The sequence below is a fragment of the Panicum virgatum genome, chromosome 7K (assembly GCF_016808335.1).
Source record: "Panicum virgatum strain AP13 chromosome 7K, P.virgatum_v5, whole genome shotgun sequence".
Taxonomy (NCBI): Eukaryota; Viridiplantae; Streptophyta; class Magnoliopsida; order Poales; family Poaceae; genus Panicum; species Panicum virgatum.
The window spans coordinates 28,645,399-28,659,860 of NC_053142.1; the positions used below are offsets into that span (position 1 = coordinate 28,645,399).

The window sequence follows — 14,462 nt, forward strand, 5'->3', positions numbered from 1 at the left end:
AGCTAAAGCCAGCTGCTTTTCTTATCCCATCTCTTATCCGGCCCCGGACAATGGGATAAAAGGGCGAGGGACGAGAGATGCCCTCATCACCTAGCTACATAGTACAAAACACCATCTTAATTAATTCCCGATGTATATCTTCACAGAAGGCGAGAAATATCATCAGATCTAATAGGACCACTAAAAACCAATTATATTATTATCTGCGACAGAACCGCACCAACGTTTAACTTGTCAATTTGCAATCGACTTTATGAAGATAACAATGCCAATCAAACACTGGGTTATTATTGTTTACAGCTATATATAGACAATATCAATATGCATTAAGACAACAGCAGGTTCAGAGCCTGCTCGTTCCATTTATCAGGGAAAATGTTCAGAGAGATGAAAGATACAACATGTGTGCGCATTACCACATTACAGTTGGCATGTGAGTTGCATACATACTCTAATATAATTTGACAGTAGACGCACATGCTGTGAATCACGCATATTTTATTTAAGAACTGCTAATAATCATTAAGGATAAAGATAAAAGCTGCTGTTATCTCTAGCTATTCTGCCAATAATCTATCGTTAAAGCTGTGTTGTGTGCGCATCAGGTCCAACCACAGCAATTAACAATATCTCCCTGTTTAATTTTATAACATTTCATGCCGGCCATGATGCGATCTGGCTGATGTTGGTTGGCCAGGCCCATTCGCCAACTTGAGCTAGCTTTAATCTGATTCCGGATATCATACACTGCATTGAACTATATATCGCTAGACACCGAGAATCAGATTTTGATACGAAAAAAATACATGCACACACACACAAAAATGCCATATATATTCAGCTAAATGGGGCCGGCCACATCAGACAACAATTTAAGCAAGGTGCCTGCAGCCAATCAAACCACTGGCTAGTACAGAAACCTTGATTTGTCCTCGAACTAAAACTTTCGTTGGTCTCGGGTCCAATGGGACCGGGACAAATGTGCAGGACCAAGATATGTTCTGCACCAGTGAAGTGAACTGTACCTGTACGTGCTTGTGTGTGACCAGAGGAAATCTCATCTTTATTGGGTTGCTTTGAAAAGAATTAGAGGTGGGTCAGGGGATAGGGTTTCTCTGCTAATGCTGTCATCACCACCACCAAGATTTTCCTGATAATTTTGCAGCTAATGCGTAGCTTTCTCCCTTCCTACAAGTTGGCCTTAATGATTGCGTAAAATAATGGGCCGGCCGGGGCGCGTTCTGACGTTAAGCCTTCGCGTGAACGGTGACGTACACTGACCATCAAAAAAAAAAACGGTGACGTACACATGACCTCAATCATTTTTTTTTAAAAAAATACACATGACCTGAATCATCACCCGCACCGTTGGAACGGATGCCAGTGCGTCACTGTATGCTTTGGAGCCTGCCATTGCTCTAGATAGGCGTCAGATAAATCTTCGTTGGATCATCGCCAAGTTAAAAACTTAGAAGTATAACACTACACTAATCTTGCCGCCGCCGCTTCAGCCAAAAAAGTACACGGCGGGGTCCTTGTCGAGCCGCTCAACCACTGTCGGGGGCGCCCAGCTGGATCGCTCATCCTCCTCGCTGAAACCCTAAAAAAGACAGCGTGCCGGTTCCAGCCACGTCGGATCCGACCGGGAAACAATTGGCCATGTTTGGTTGTGGCGTGAAATTGTTTTGATAAGAGAGAAACGACGCTTTGACTATTAATTAGGAATATTAAATAAAGTTTAATTATAAAATTACCTCCGCAACTATGGTACTGTAGCAGTTGCTCTAACTAATGAGGCCTTTGACTGTACGATTAGAGGATGATTGGGCGCGGTTACTGTAGCATCACTGTAGCCAATCATGATGAAACTTGGCTCATTAGATTCGTCTCGAAAATTTACACCAATTCCTAAAAAGGTTTTGTAAATAGACTTCATTTAGTACTGCATGCGGGCATTTGTCTTTTAGTGAAATTGTGATGTGACTGTTATCCAAACATGGCCAATAATTAGCTACTCCCTCCATCCCATAATATAAGTATTTTTAGATTTAGTCAAAGTCAAATTTATTCAACTTTGACTATAAATAATAATTAATTGATAAAGATTTATAAGATAAAAATAATATTATAGATTCGTTATGAAAGCAATTATCATAATACATAAATGTTTATATTTAAAATAATTTATTCATAAGAATATTGATGGTCAAAGTTGAATAAATTTGACTTTGACTAAACTTAAAAATGCTTATATTATGAAACGGAGGGAGTAGCTTCTAATAGCCGCCATGGGTTGACCACATGTCCTATAACAATCTTGAAAAAGTAGCTAGCCCCAGTCCTATGCTAAGAAACAACAAGGTTAATTTGGCTGAATACACGCCCATCGAGATTTGAGTCTCGGGATTGGATTCTATCATTGGCGCCTACTCTCTCCGTTCTAAAATAATATTATTTTAGCTCGTAATGGGATCCATCTATTAAGCAATATCAAGCACCAAGAAAATTATATAGAAAAACATGCACAGAGCCAATCAAATATACTCAGTAGATGTTTCTTTTCTCATTCCAATAATGCATATTGAGAATCTAAAAAATCAAACAAATAACACGATTTTCAATCACAATTTTTAGAAGTAATTAGGGGTAACAAAATCATTTTTTTAGAATGGATAATGCGTCTGAATTTTTTTAAATAATATTTATTTTGAGACGGAGAGAGTACCTTTTTACCACTGGATTTAAGTCCCAGGACTGGATTCGCGCCTATCTTACCGTACCTCTCCATAAACGCCAAACATCTTTGGGTGTTTAGAAACATCCCAACCCAAATAAGTTGATTATAAAAAAACAATTAAGTTTTCCATCACGATCGCATCGAGACATAAAAGTCTCGGCTGGCCGTTCACGTGTGCGGGCACCGTTCGTCGCCGGTCACTATATAGAGCCGCTGCTGCTGCTGACAGAAGCTGGTTAGCCGATGATGCGGTGTCTGGCCTAGCAGAAGCAGACACTGCGTAGTAGGGAAGAAATAATGGCACCTTGATTTGGTAACAAAAGGTTGACAGCGACGATGCCAACTGACGTGCCGCGAGCTAGCTCGCTAGCTATATTCTCGACGCTGGCGGTTGCAGGGTGCGCACACGTAGCCAGGCGTTCTCTCGAAGCTAGCCGAGCTCGCGCCACACTTTCACGGGTGAGGTGACGATTCTGCAGAGGTTACTGTATGTGTATGGGCCTTCGGCGCCATTTGGGGACTCGACCACGTGACATTGTTTGTTGGAAATCAAAGAGCTAATCAGGAATCCTGTGTGACGGTGATCATCAGTAGCCGGAAAGTGACATGTGTTTAAGACTGTTAATTAAAACTCGCTTAATTTGGTAAGGAAGTACCTGCATCCTCTTCCCATTTTTCAACTATACTCCCTCGGTTCCAAATTATAGGTCGTTTGATTTTTTTACCTCAAATTTGACGATTCGTCTTATTAAAAAAATATGCAAATATAGTTAAATTTAAATTATTCTTGAAGAACTTGTATTGATAAAACAAGTCACAATAAGAGAAATGATATGTGGTACAATTTTTTAAATAAGACGAGCGGTCAAACTTAAAATAAAAAATCAAAGGACCTACTCCCTCTGTTTTTTAAGTGTCGTATTTGGTTTTGGGAGAAAGTTGCAAATAGGTGTCGCATTCTGGTTTGTATGCATCGGTTTCTTCCAAGCAATTAATCCTGCATGCATGCAGCCAATGACACTACTAAAAAAAGATTAACCGAGACGCTTTGAAAAGGTCTTGAAAGCGGGCAGGCCGGCAGCCCATCTCCGTTAATGGTGGCCGAGCTGCCGGTCTCGCAACCGCCTCGGTTAACACATTTACTAAGGCGCACTGGCGGATCCTCTTGGAGGCCAACTTGGACCCCGGCCCCCCTTCCTCCCAAAGAATTTACGAGGCTTTGGTTTACTTTGCTAGTCTGCTTATTAGAAGCAACTCACGTATTCGAGTTCATCCATGGATCTTGCAGGACTATCCAGAGAGGATCACGTGCAATCATGTCTATTGCTTTTCTTGCATTTTGCATCGTTTGACTGTGATTGCTGGATAATGTGTCGCGACGCTCTCTTTTCATTGTATTCGCTAGCTGTTGATACCTCACCGGCTGCGGAGCTCGCTGGGCACTATCACCTGGACATAGGAAGAAGAGCACATGGCTCCTAAGGGGCTACAGCTAGTCCCTTTGTCGATTCTTTTCTAAAACTTAACCTTGCAAGTTCATAGATTCATAGTTTGTGGCTGATAACTTGATTTTTATGCTAATTGCTACCCTCAAAAGCTTAGGTAGCTAGGTTTATATTATTTGATGCCTCACGCATACTTATCTAATACCATCGCCAAGCTTTCTCTCCATTGCGCTCTAGGGCGCCATGACATGTGGCATTTAAAGCTTGTCTGCGGTGTGGCATGTCGGCTCTTTGAGCTTGAGTCTTCATAAATTGGCCCCCTCTTAATTTTATCTCACGCTCCGCCACTACTAAGGCGGGTAACATAAGAAAACCGCCTCGGTTCATGAATTAGTAGTGGGGAAGCGGGGGATTGTCTTGCATGTAGCCATGCATGGAGAGAGAGAGAGTTATGTGCCGAGTAAATTTTCTTCTTGGTCTTTGCACCAGACTAAATCGACACTTAAAAAAACCGAAGGGAGTATAATTTAGAACGGAGTACATCACAAGGGACATATACTATCGAAGTGCGTACTGTATCCGGCATGAAACTTGCATGCTCTCCCAGCTGGCGGATGGGATCATGTAGGTTGAGAGGCTCTTTAGTCTTTATCTAAAAAAGTTTAGGTTGAGAGGCTGCTGTCATGGGAAGTGTATAGTTTGCAAAACTATATGATTTGGATGGATTAATCTTAACTAACAGCTGCTGCTTGATTTTCCGAACTTATTGCAGCTAGGTGGATTTTCATTAATATTATTTTTTCTTTTCTGAATTTTTATAACAATACTGAACATGTTGTTTGGTCCCGTACGTGTTTTGATTAATGATCGAGCCACTTGTATTGTATGTGGATGGAATTGAAAAGAAGACAGGCTTATATATCCTTTGCCCTCCGGTGAAGCTTCATCCTGGAAGGGGCTCTTTCAGGTCAACAGAAAATTCTCCACAAGTAAATGACCACTTGAACGACTTTTGCTTGACCAACTGCTGAAACAGGATCAGAAGAATATTGACTGGACAGCGTCCATTAAACCCTACTGCTTTGGTTGGTTCAGTATCCTATTCGTAATTATGAGAATGTGTAGCATGGAGCATTATATGCATGGGCAAAATCAGAAATTGTTGAACCAAGATGAAACTGTGTACATGTGGGCTGACTGGCTGAGCAGAGTAGTGCCCCTACTGGGTATAGAAACCACTGCTCTTGTGTTCTATGGAGATTCCTTACTTCCTTAGGATAATATAAGGCGTGTTGAGTCACTTATATATAGTTTAGCTTAGCCATTAAGGTGCCTGGAGCAGCTCTTTAGTTTTCTTGGCATCCTAGAGATTCCTTAGGACTTAGGACGAGGGTTAATCCATCCACCAATCAGAGATGAGCGAATGATAAACATGCGGGCTGACAGGAAAGAGTGTTACTGGGTTTAACTTATTTGGCCACTGAATTAGAATCCGAGACTTGCTTAGCCGTGCAAGTTAGGTTTCTGGAGTTATCGCTTTTGTACTCCACTGCAAGACTCTGCAGTCAACATATAAAAACATGGTGTGGTTGCTTTTGCCATTGCCGGCATAGGTGGTACTTTTTGACTTGATGAATGAAAGGAGGTAACTTGGCAATATTATTTGGCATGACTATCATATGGAAATTAATTAATCTGGAATCATGTTTGTTTAATTTCACACATGCTGCTATATATTATAACAAAACGAAATTTATGTGGGCACGATAATAGGTCTGTTGACAAATTAAAGATATTATAATATTAGAAACTTAGCATTTCAGATTTTTTTTTTGCGGTGAAGCATTTCAGAATAAACTCATTTGTGTTTAGCACGATTCTATAGAACTGATAGTGCTTAACATGACGATTTTAGAAATATGGCATCTCGTGAAACAACCTGAATAATAGTAATGTTCACCGCAAAAATGTGACTAAAATTAAAGTGCGTAATTGTTTTCAAATTTTTTTTGCAAGAGAATCAACATTTACTACGGGACAAAGAGAAGGATGCCAAGCCAGTCCTAGGACTAAAAACTGTGGACAACAAGCACAAACCATTGGCTTATTCCTAGACAAATGGATAATTGATCGACAAAAGGTAAAGGAAAAAAACATGTTAACTAAAATTAGCCAGAAAACAAACAACATAACTACTGAAATTCTATAGTAGTAGGATACTAAAATGTAATAAATTTTGTGGGCAAGAAATTAAAACAAAGGGAAGTTGGTAAAGATGCTAGTACGTATGTCGTCAAAATCTTTGCATTTCATTACAAAACAATGGATGATCGGCATGATGCTTTTGAACTAATAATGGTTTAGATAATGATTCTGGAAGGACGCATTCTCTCCTTTCTTTAGGGCAAATGGTACTCCTTTGAAGTGATCCAACGATACCGCACCGAGACTAATTAATTTCCCAGCAAGATTTTGCCCAAAACTCAGGTATATATGTAGCGTTTTCTTAACGAAAACTCCAGGAGAGCTACCATCCATATAAAATTCTTCATCTACCAAGAAAAAGTGTTTTTTAGGAGTGGACTACATTGAGCCACAAAATAAATTAACCAAACAAAAATCACTGAATTATGAAGCAAGCAAGCGTGAGTGAATGTCACAGTGCTGGAAAAACTAGGTCGCCATGATCCCGAGGACTCTACGAGATTCTAATGGACAACAGCGACCGCCTTTGGCCTTTGCCGTCAACCTCCTCTTCCTACTCGTCCTCACGGCCGCTTTCACCACACACATAGAAAAAAAGGAAAAAATGAGATTTAGCCAACCTGATTACATTCATCCTCTGCACTCCACATGTTTTTCAAAGGGAGATCTAGCCAACCTGATTATACTGGTCAGAAAGGCTAAAGGGGGCGGCATGCATGCTCATTTCTGGATTAATTTCCACCAATGCCAGCGTGCATGTGTGTGGAAGGTGGCCGCCCGGCCAGCTAATCCTCCTTCAGCAAAGATTCGAGAAAAAAAACATAAAGGATGGGCAATTGGAATGACTTTTGGGTTTTATGAAAAGCCAGGGAGAATGAGAGTGGTCATGGTTTCTTTGAAATTGATCCGCGCCTCTTTGGTAGTAGGCAGGGTGCGGATCTAGGAAAACATGTGGCTACGGTTGTATCAACCACACGTCTTGACGAAAACTCGTACTAATTTGGAAGACGTGAAAACTATTCACGTTGATCCTTTTTTGGCTCTTGTAATCTTGTTCTACTTTTAGCTTGTTTTATATAACCAGTAAGTACCAGCCACCAGCCACCAGCTAGTCAGCAGTACTTTTCTCTCACAACAAATCAACATCAGCCACCAGCCACAGCTACGAACAGAGTGAATTAAAAAAACTATCCGTGTTGATATCGAAACGTATACTTAAATATTTGTATGTTTGATCTATATTAGTACATCAATATTTCTAATTGCCGTGTAAAATGACAAGATATATTTGCAATCGTTAGTTTTAGTTTTCCGTACGTGGATATTGTGATAGGCCCTAGCTGTGTCTTTGGATGATTCAAAGTTCTTTAACGAAGGGTTAGTCAAAATAAGTTTTGAAGATTTCTTCATTTTATTCATCATTGAAAAAGCGACATTTTCTAAGACAACGTCTCAGTTACCTGATTACGAGTTTTTTTCCTTAGTCCTGCAAATTGTTGGATCACTGGAGTACTAGACTGATCAATCTTCTACTCTTTTTTATGAAGAACATGGATTCATCTACTGTTTATAGACTTAAAACTTCACAAGTTAAACAAAAAATGAATAGCAAGTTTTCTTTTGCAATTGGGATGAATAAACAGTTGAGCAATGAAATTTACAAAACATTCTGCAAAAAAGAAGGTAAAGAAATTCGTCAGAAATCATATCCACTGTTCTTGTAAACCAATGTACATCATGGGAGCTACTGTCACTGCGATGTAAGTAGAACTACTAGGCAGCTATTACTCCCTCAGTTCCAAATTATAGGTTGTTTGATTTTTTCAACCCCAAATTTGACCACTCTTCTTATTCAAAAATTTATGCAAAACATCACTTCTTTTGTTGTGGATTGCTTTATCAATACAAGTTCTTCAAGAGTGACTTAAATTTGACTATGTTTGCACAAATTTTTTAAATAAGACGAATCACTACTAGAGAATTGGTCATCGCAAATGGGCTATCACCGCCGGTTCAACACGAACCGGCGGTGATGAGGTATCACTGCCGGGTCCAGGCCAAGTGGCCGTAGTGGCCGTTGGAACCGGCAGTGATGCTTCCTATCACCGCCGGTTCGTGGTACGAACCGTTGGTGATGGCCTGCGAGCGCATCACCGCCGGCTTGTAACACGAACCGGCGGTGATATGAAACATCACCAACGGTTCGTATTACGAACCGACGGTGATCTGTCTTCCTATCTCCTCAGATTTTTTTCGTGCGTCCTTATCCTATCTCCCCACCGATGCCCCTCAGAACCTTCTTCTCTTCTCATCCCCATCTCCAACCCCCTGCCCCCCTTCTCCTTCCCGTCCCCGTCAGCGTGCGCAGCAGTGGAGCGCGCGGGCAGCGGCAGCGGCGGCATGGGCTCGGCGGCGCGCACAGCAGTGGAGGCATGGGTAGCGGCAGCGGCGGCGTGCGCTGCGGCCGCGGCAGCGGCGTGGGCTCAGCAGTGCGAGTAGTGGCTGTGCCGGCGTGGGCTGCGGGGGCGCGCAGCTGCCGGCGAGCGAGGGCGTGCAGCTGCCGGCAAGCGGGGGCGCTGCTCCCCTCACCCTCTCCTGCAGCGAGGGCCGCTACTGCGGTGGGGCTACGGCAAGTGGGGCTACGGCGGCTGCCGCGCGGGCTGCTACTGGCACCTGCGTTGATGCGTCTCCCTCCGTTCCTCCGGCCGGCGCGGCTTCCCCATCCGGGCGACGTTGTGGTTCACTGCTCTAACACAAGATGAGTGTGCAGCTAACAAATCTCAGTCAGTTTGTGTTATCATATTGATCTCTTTGACATTAGCTTGCTGAAAGAACAAAATAATCCTTTCAGTTTCAGATTGTGGTTTGTATGATTTTTTTTTCTATAGATTAATTTGAGATGTGCATTGAAAACTAGGATGTTCTGTACCAATTGCTAAACTAAATTGGAGAATTGTTGTTTTTCTGCACAGAAATGCAAATATCCTGGTGCTCTTTTGGGACAAGTGTTGTTTCTATGAAGAGAAATGCAAATATACTTCAAATACACTATATAGGTGTACTCATTTGCTACCTTGTGCCGTTTTGGGACAGTCACTGCAGAAGCCTTTTTGCATGAGGCATTCAGTTCACTATGTTTTTTTTATTTTTACTTCCTACCTTCAAATGCAGATGGATTTGCTGGGAAAGGTTGGTGCAGCTAGAGAAGTTAATTGTTTTTTATTGTTTGGACATTAAAATGTCATGATTATAGGGTGGAACCAATCATTAGCTAGCTTGATCAAATTATATGGTAGAATATGCCAGACATGCATGTTTAATGTAGAATAAGCTATATATTTTCCTGGTGAATGGCAGAAACTGAAAATATGTCTATTGTCTGCTTCTTTCAGATGTTTATGTCTATATTATTTCTTTCAAACCAAGAACTGTACTAATTCATATCCCATTCCATGTCAACTTCAGCAAGTACTGATACTAGGATTTGTGTGGAATATAATTGGCTAATAAAATGTGATGAGTCAGATTTATCCATTCACCTTTAACTTATGTTTGGGTCTTTGTAATCAGCAGGATCACTTACTGATAGTAGGAGCAGGAGCAGCACAAGTTAGCAACTGATCAGCTTCTCAAAGGCCAAGGTGTCACATGTACATTTGTATCTAAATCATTTTATGATTAATGCCATATTTGTGCCATTTCGTTGGTAATCGCCACTAAAAAGGTTGGATCTAATAAAGGGCTGGTTTATTATATGTGAAGCTCTAGCCGAAATGCGGAGTGCTTTGTCGGTTAATCTGCTGGTGTACGGCTTCTGAGGAGGTGAAGATACTGCATCAGAGATGCTTGCTGACAAGGTGCACACAAAAGTCTTTTTTGCAAGTACTGATACTAGAATCTGTGTGGAATGCATGAACTTAGTAGCCACATAGATTTGATTGTCATTTAAAAACATCCATTTGTAGCCTGTAAAATAGATTTGTGCTTTGTAGCCTGTAAAATAGATTTGTGCTTTGAACGGCCATTTGCTTCTTTTGTATTGCACATCAACATCATACAGAGAAGGCTGAGAGGTGATTGTATGGACTCTTTTGTTTAATCTCGATGTATGAGCTCATATAGTTGAATTCTGCTGCTATAATTATATATTATATATGTTGTACAAATGAAGCAATATTATTATATGAAAATATTTTTTTTATGGGAAAAAGGTCTTCACCGCCGGTTCGTGTCTTCAACCGGCGGTGTTGATGTCTCCATCACCAACGATTCCAGATACGAACCGGCGGTGATGGGTGCACATCACCAACGGTTGTAGAACCGGCGGTGATGGCCTCGCTATCACCAACGACTTAAATCTAACGGTTCCCAAAACCGTTGGTGATGTACTTTTAGAACCGGCGATGATAGGAGTGGCTGTAGTAGTGAATGGTCAAACTTAATGTCAGAAAAGTCAAACATCTGTAATTTGGAACGGAGGGAGTATGCAAAAGAATGGAGGAAGGTCTGAGGGAGCAAGTAGCGGTTAAAATATCTTTGCACTTTAAGTCCTGACAGGTACCGCCCCAAATTGTTTTTTCCATTTAAAGAAGTCGCAAATTCAGCAAATGAAACACGAGGGGCAGCAGCAAGGGCATATAAAATTTATCTGAAAAATAGAGGGGATCATCAGATGAAGCAACGCTAGCAGCATCGTGACTGAATTCAAACCTCCCGTTATATATAGCGAGCTACCCCGCTAGACACGCCGAGGAGCGCATCAGCATCGCCACTCCCCAGTTCCAGAGTAGAATTGTAAGGGCCAGGCCGGCACAACGAACGAACTTGAGAAAGGGAGCAGCAGCTCAGCTCCTTCCTGCGCCGTGACCTCTTGTTGCCTCTGCGTATCTGAAGCTGTTGATGCGAGTGAGGGCGCCATCTCCATGGCTCTCCTGGCGGCGGCGGCGGCGAGGATGGACGACCACGACGAGTACGCCAAGCTCGTCAGGGGGATGAACCCGCCCAGGTGATTGATCGATCATCGGTTTTCTGACTTTTGTTTTTCATCTCTTCACCTTCTTCTCCTTTTGCTTCTCTGGGTTCAAGAATTTTCTTTTTAGGAAAAAAAAAGAAAGGATGTCGGACTTGATAGAGCGCGTTTAGTCCCCCTAAAATTTTCGCCTCGAAATTTGTGACTTTTCCTTTGGACACATGCATGGAGCACTAAATGTAATTAAATAACAAAACTAATTACACAGTTTGGATGTACACGACGAGACGAATCTGTTAAGCCTAATTAGTGCATGATTAGCCATAAAGTGCTACAGTAACCCACATGTGCTAATGATGCGGTCAAAGACCTCGAAAGATTCGTCTCGCGGTTTCCAAGTGAGTTCTGAAATTAGTTTTTTAATTAGTGTCCGAAAAATCTTTCCGATATCTGGTCAAACCGTTGACGTGACACAAAAAAAAAATTTGTTGGGGAACTAAACGGGCCATATGCCAGCTTCCATCAGCTCCTTGTGTTATCCGGTTCTTGTTTAAGCCTTCTTGTGCTATGCAGTCCTTGTTTTAGCCGTTGTTTCTTGTCTGGTAATCCTAGCTTTTCCCCCCAAGATTTCAATTTTACATACCCGCAAAAAAAAAGATTTCAATTTTACAAGAAAATTTGTGTAACCGATTTCGTTCAATCCGTTTGCTTCTTGGTATGCTCAAACCTTGAAGAACACAGCAGCATGGTCCTCTGTTCTTGCTTTCTTCCGTCCTTGCTCTGTTTTGCACAGTAAAGTACAGAGGAGATAGGATTTAGGCCTTCCTTTTCTTTCCTCCGCCTCCTTTCCTTTTGTTCCATTTTGCTTGGACTTCTCTGTTCCCTGATGGATTACTGACATGTGCCGTGCAAAATTAACAGGGTCGTGATCGATAACGATGCCTCCGACGACGCGACGGTGATCCGGGTGGACAGCGTGAACAGCCACGGCACGCTGCTCGCCGTCGTCCAGGTCATCGCCGACCTCAACCTCGTCATCCGCAAGGCCTACTTCTCCTCCGACGGCAACTGGTTCATGGACGGTCAGTACCCAATCACCATGTTACTTTGCCACTCCAACGATTCCTTAATCTTCTTGTCTGAAATTGGAAAAAAAAAAGTTGAATTCTAATTCCTTTCTAATCTTTCAGTGTTCAATGTCACCGACCGTGACGGCAACAAGGTTGTTGACGCCTCAACCATCGCCTACATCCAGAAGGTAATCAAACCTCTGGTTCATCCACTGAATTTCGCATGTTCTCGGCTGATGTTTTTTTTTTCTTGGGTTTGATTCTGAATTCTGATCGAGTTTGGGTTGCTGCCGGGGCAGACGCTGGAGGCGGACGACTGGTACTACCCAGAGACGCGCAACACGGTGGGCATCGTGCCGTCGGAGGAGTACACCTCCATCGAGTTGACGGGCACCGACCGCCCGGGCCTGCTCTCCGAGGTGTGCGCGGTGCTTGTCGTCATGGGTTGCGCGGTCCAGAGCGCCGAGCTGTGGACGCACAACACGCGCGTCGCCGCCGTCGTGCACGTCACCGACGCCGAGTCCGGCGGCGCCATCGAGGACGCCGGCTGCATCGCCGACATCAGCGCGCGCCTCGGCAACCTGCTGCGCGGGCAGAGCGACGTGCGCGCCGGCGGCGGCGCGGGCACCCCGGCGCAGCACAAGGAGCGGCGGCTGCACCAGATGATGTTCGACGACCGGGGCGGGCACGCCGACGCCGCGGCCGGCGCCGACGCCGCCGGCCCGGCGCGGACGGAGGTGTCCGTGACGGCGTGCGCGGAGCGCGGGTACACGGCGGTGGTGGTCCGGTGCCGCGACCGGCCCAAGCTGCTGTTCGACACCGTGTGCACCATCACGGACATGGAGTACGTGGTGCACCACGGCACCGTGAGCGCGGAGCCCGCCGGCGGCGCGTACCAGGAATACTACATCCGGCACGTCGGCGGGCACGCCGTCCGGTGCGAGGCCGAGCGGCGGCGCCTGGTGCGGTGCCTGGAGGCCGCCATCGAGCGGCGCACCGCCGAGGGCCTGGAGCTGGAGGTGCGCACGGGGGACCGCGCCGGCCTGCTCTCCGACATCACCCGCATCTTCCGGGAGAACGGGCTCACCATCCGGCGCGCCGAGATCTCGTCCGCCGGCGGCGAGGCCGTGGACACGTTCTACCTGTCCGACCCGCAGGGCCACCCCGTGGAGGCCAAGACCATCGAGGCCATCCGCGCGCAGATCGGCGAGGCCACGCTGAGGGTGAAGAACAACCCGTTCGCCGCCGGGGACGGCGCGGCGAGCAAGGACGCCGGCGTCGCGGGCGCCGGCGCCGGTGCCGGCACGACGGCGTTCATCTTCGGGAACCTGTTCAAGTTCTACCGGCCGTTCCAGAGCTTCAGCCTCGTCAAGCTCTACTCGTAGACTACCTGGTTGATTTCTCAATCGCAGGTTCTGTACATAGATTTCGGTTGATTATTGGTCTTTCAGGCATCACTGTACATATGGTTATGGCCAGTTATGGGTGTAGATTAAGATTCAAAAGTAGAAATTTAGGGGAGAAAATATTGGCTCAGCTCCCAAAAGATTTGTAGCAGATAGGAAGTAAGCAAAGCAGATGGTTACTGTGTATTACTCCTTAGGATTTAGGGTTAAAGTACTGGGGTGTGCAACTGTCTCTGTAAATACTCGTCTTGTACATGTGCTCATCACCTCATGCATATTCTTGAGGGGAGTAAATACAGGAGAAAAAGAAGATATTTGAATGCAATCGGAGTTGTGTGTGTGTGTTTGTGCCTGGAACGCAGGATAGCAGTCTGCAAAAAGTATCTGCACAATCAAGTGGGATCTGCAGCAGCATGGAACTGACTGAAAAATGGAATGTCTTGGGTTGGGAGTAACCGCATGGAACTTTTCGTTCGGATTGGATGGCTGCTTGATGACGCACAGGGATGGTAATGGGCTATGTCTAGTAGTCACTTCCTAGTCCAATATAGTTTTTTTAATTTTTTAGCTCAAAATTATATAGGATTAGAATCCAATCTCTTTAGGACCCGGCCTTAAATTATCTAAACT

At 44.2% G+C, this 14,462-nt stretch overlaps 1 protein-coding gene across 2 annotated transcripts; it reads left to right on the forward strand.

The window, feature by feature from the left end:
- The first annotated feature begins 10,947 nt into the window (after positions 1-10,947).
- On the forward strand, positions 10,948-14,157 carry LOC120640760 (ACT domain-containing protein ACR6-like). 2 transcript variants are annotated; one of them, XM_039916678.1, is made up of 4 exons: positions 10,948-11,392; positions 12,278-12,438; positions 12,547-12,614; positions 12,726-14,157. In XM_039916678.1, exons 1-4 carry the CDS (start codon positions 11,310-11,312, stop codon positions 13,809-13,811), a joined length of 1,398 nt encoding a protein of 465 aa, XP_039772612.1. In that variant the 5' UTR covers positions 10,948-11,309; the 3' UTR covers positions 13,812-14,157. The 2 variants fall into 2 exon arrangements, with proteins under 2 accessions (XP_039772612.1, XP_039772613.1); XM_039916679.1 differs by lacking the exon at positions 10,948-11,392 and adding an exon at positions 11,793-11,958.
- Positions 14,158-14,462: the final 305 nt, after the last annotated feature.

What these genes read in the sequence shown, in the direction of transcription:
- LOC120640760 (XM_039916678.1), top strand. Translation starts at nt 11,310, where the DNA reads ATGGCTCTCCTGGCGGCGGCGGCGGCGAGGATGGACGACCACGACGAG. An exon ending in CGGCAACTGGTTCATGGACG is followed by an intron (nt 12,439 to 12,546) that starts GTCAGTACCCAA and finishes CTAATCTTTCAG; the next exon opens with TGTTCAATGTCACCGACCGT. An exon ending in CCATCGCCTACATCCAGAAG is followed by an intron (nt 12,615 to 12,725) that starts GTAATCAAACCT and finishes CTGCCGGGGCAG; the next exon opens with ACGCTGGAGGCGGACGACTG.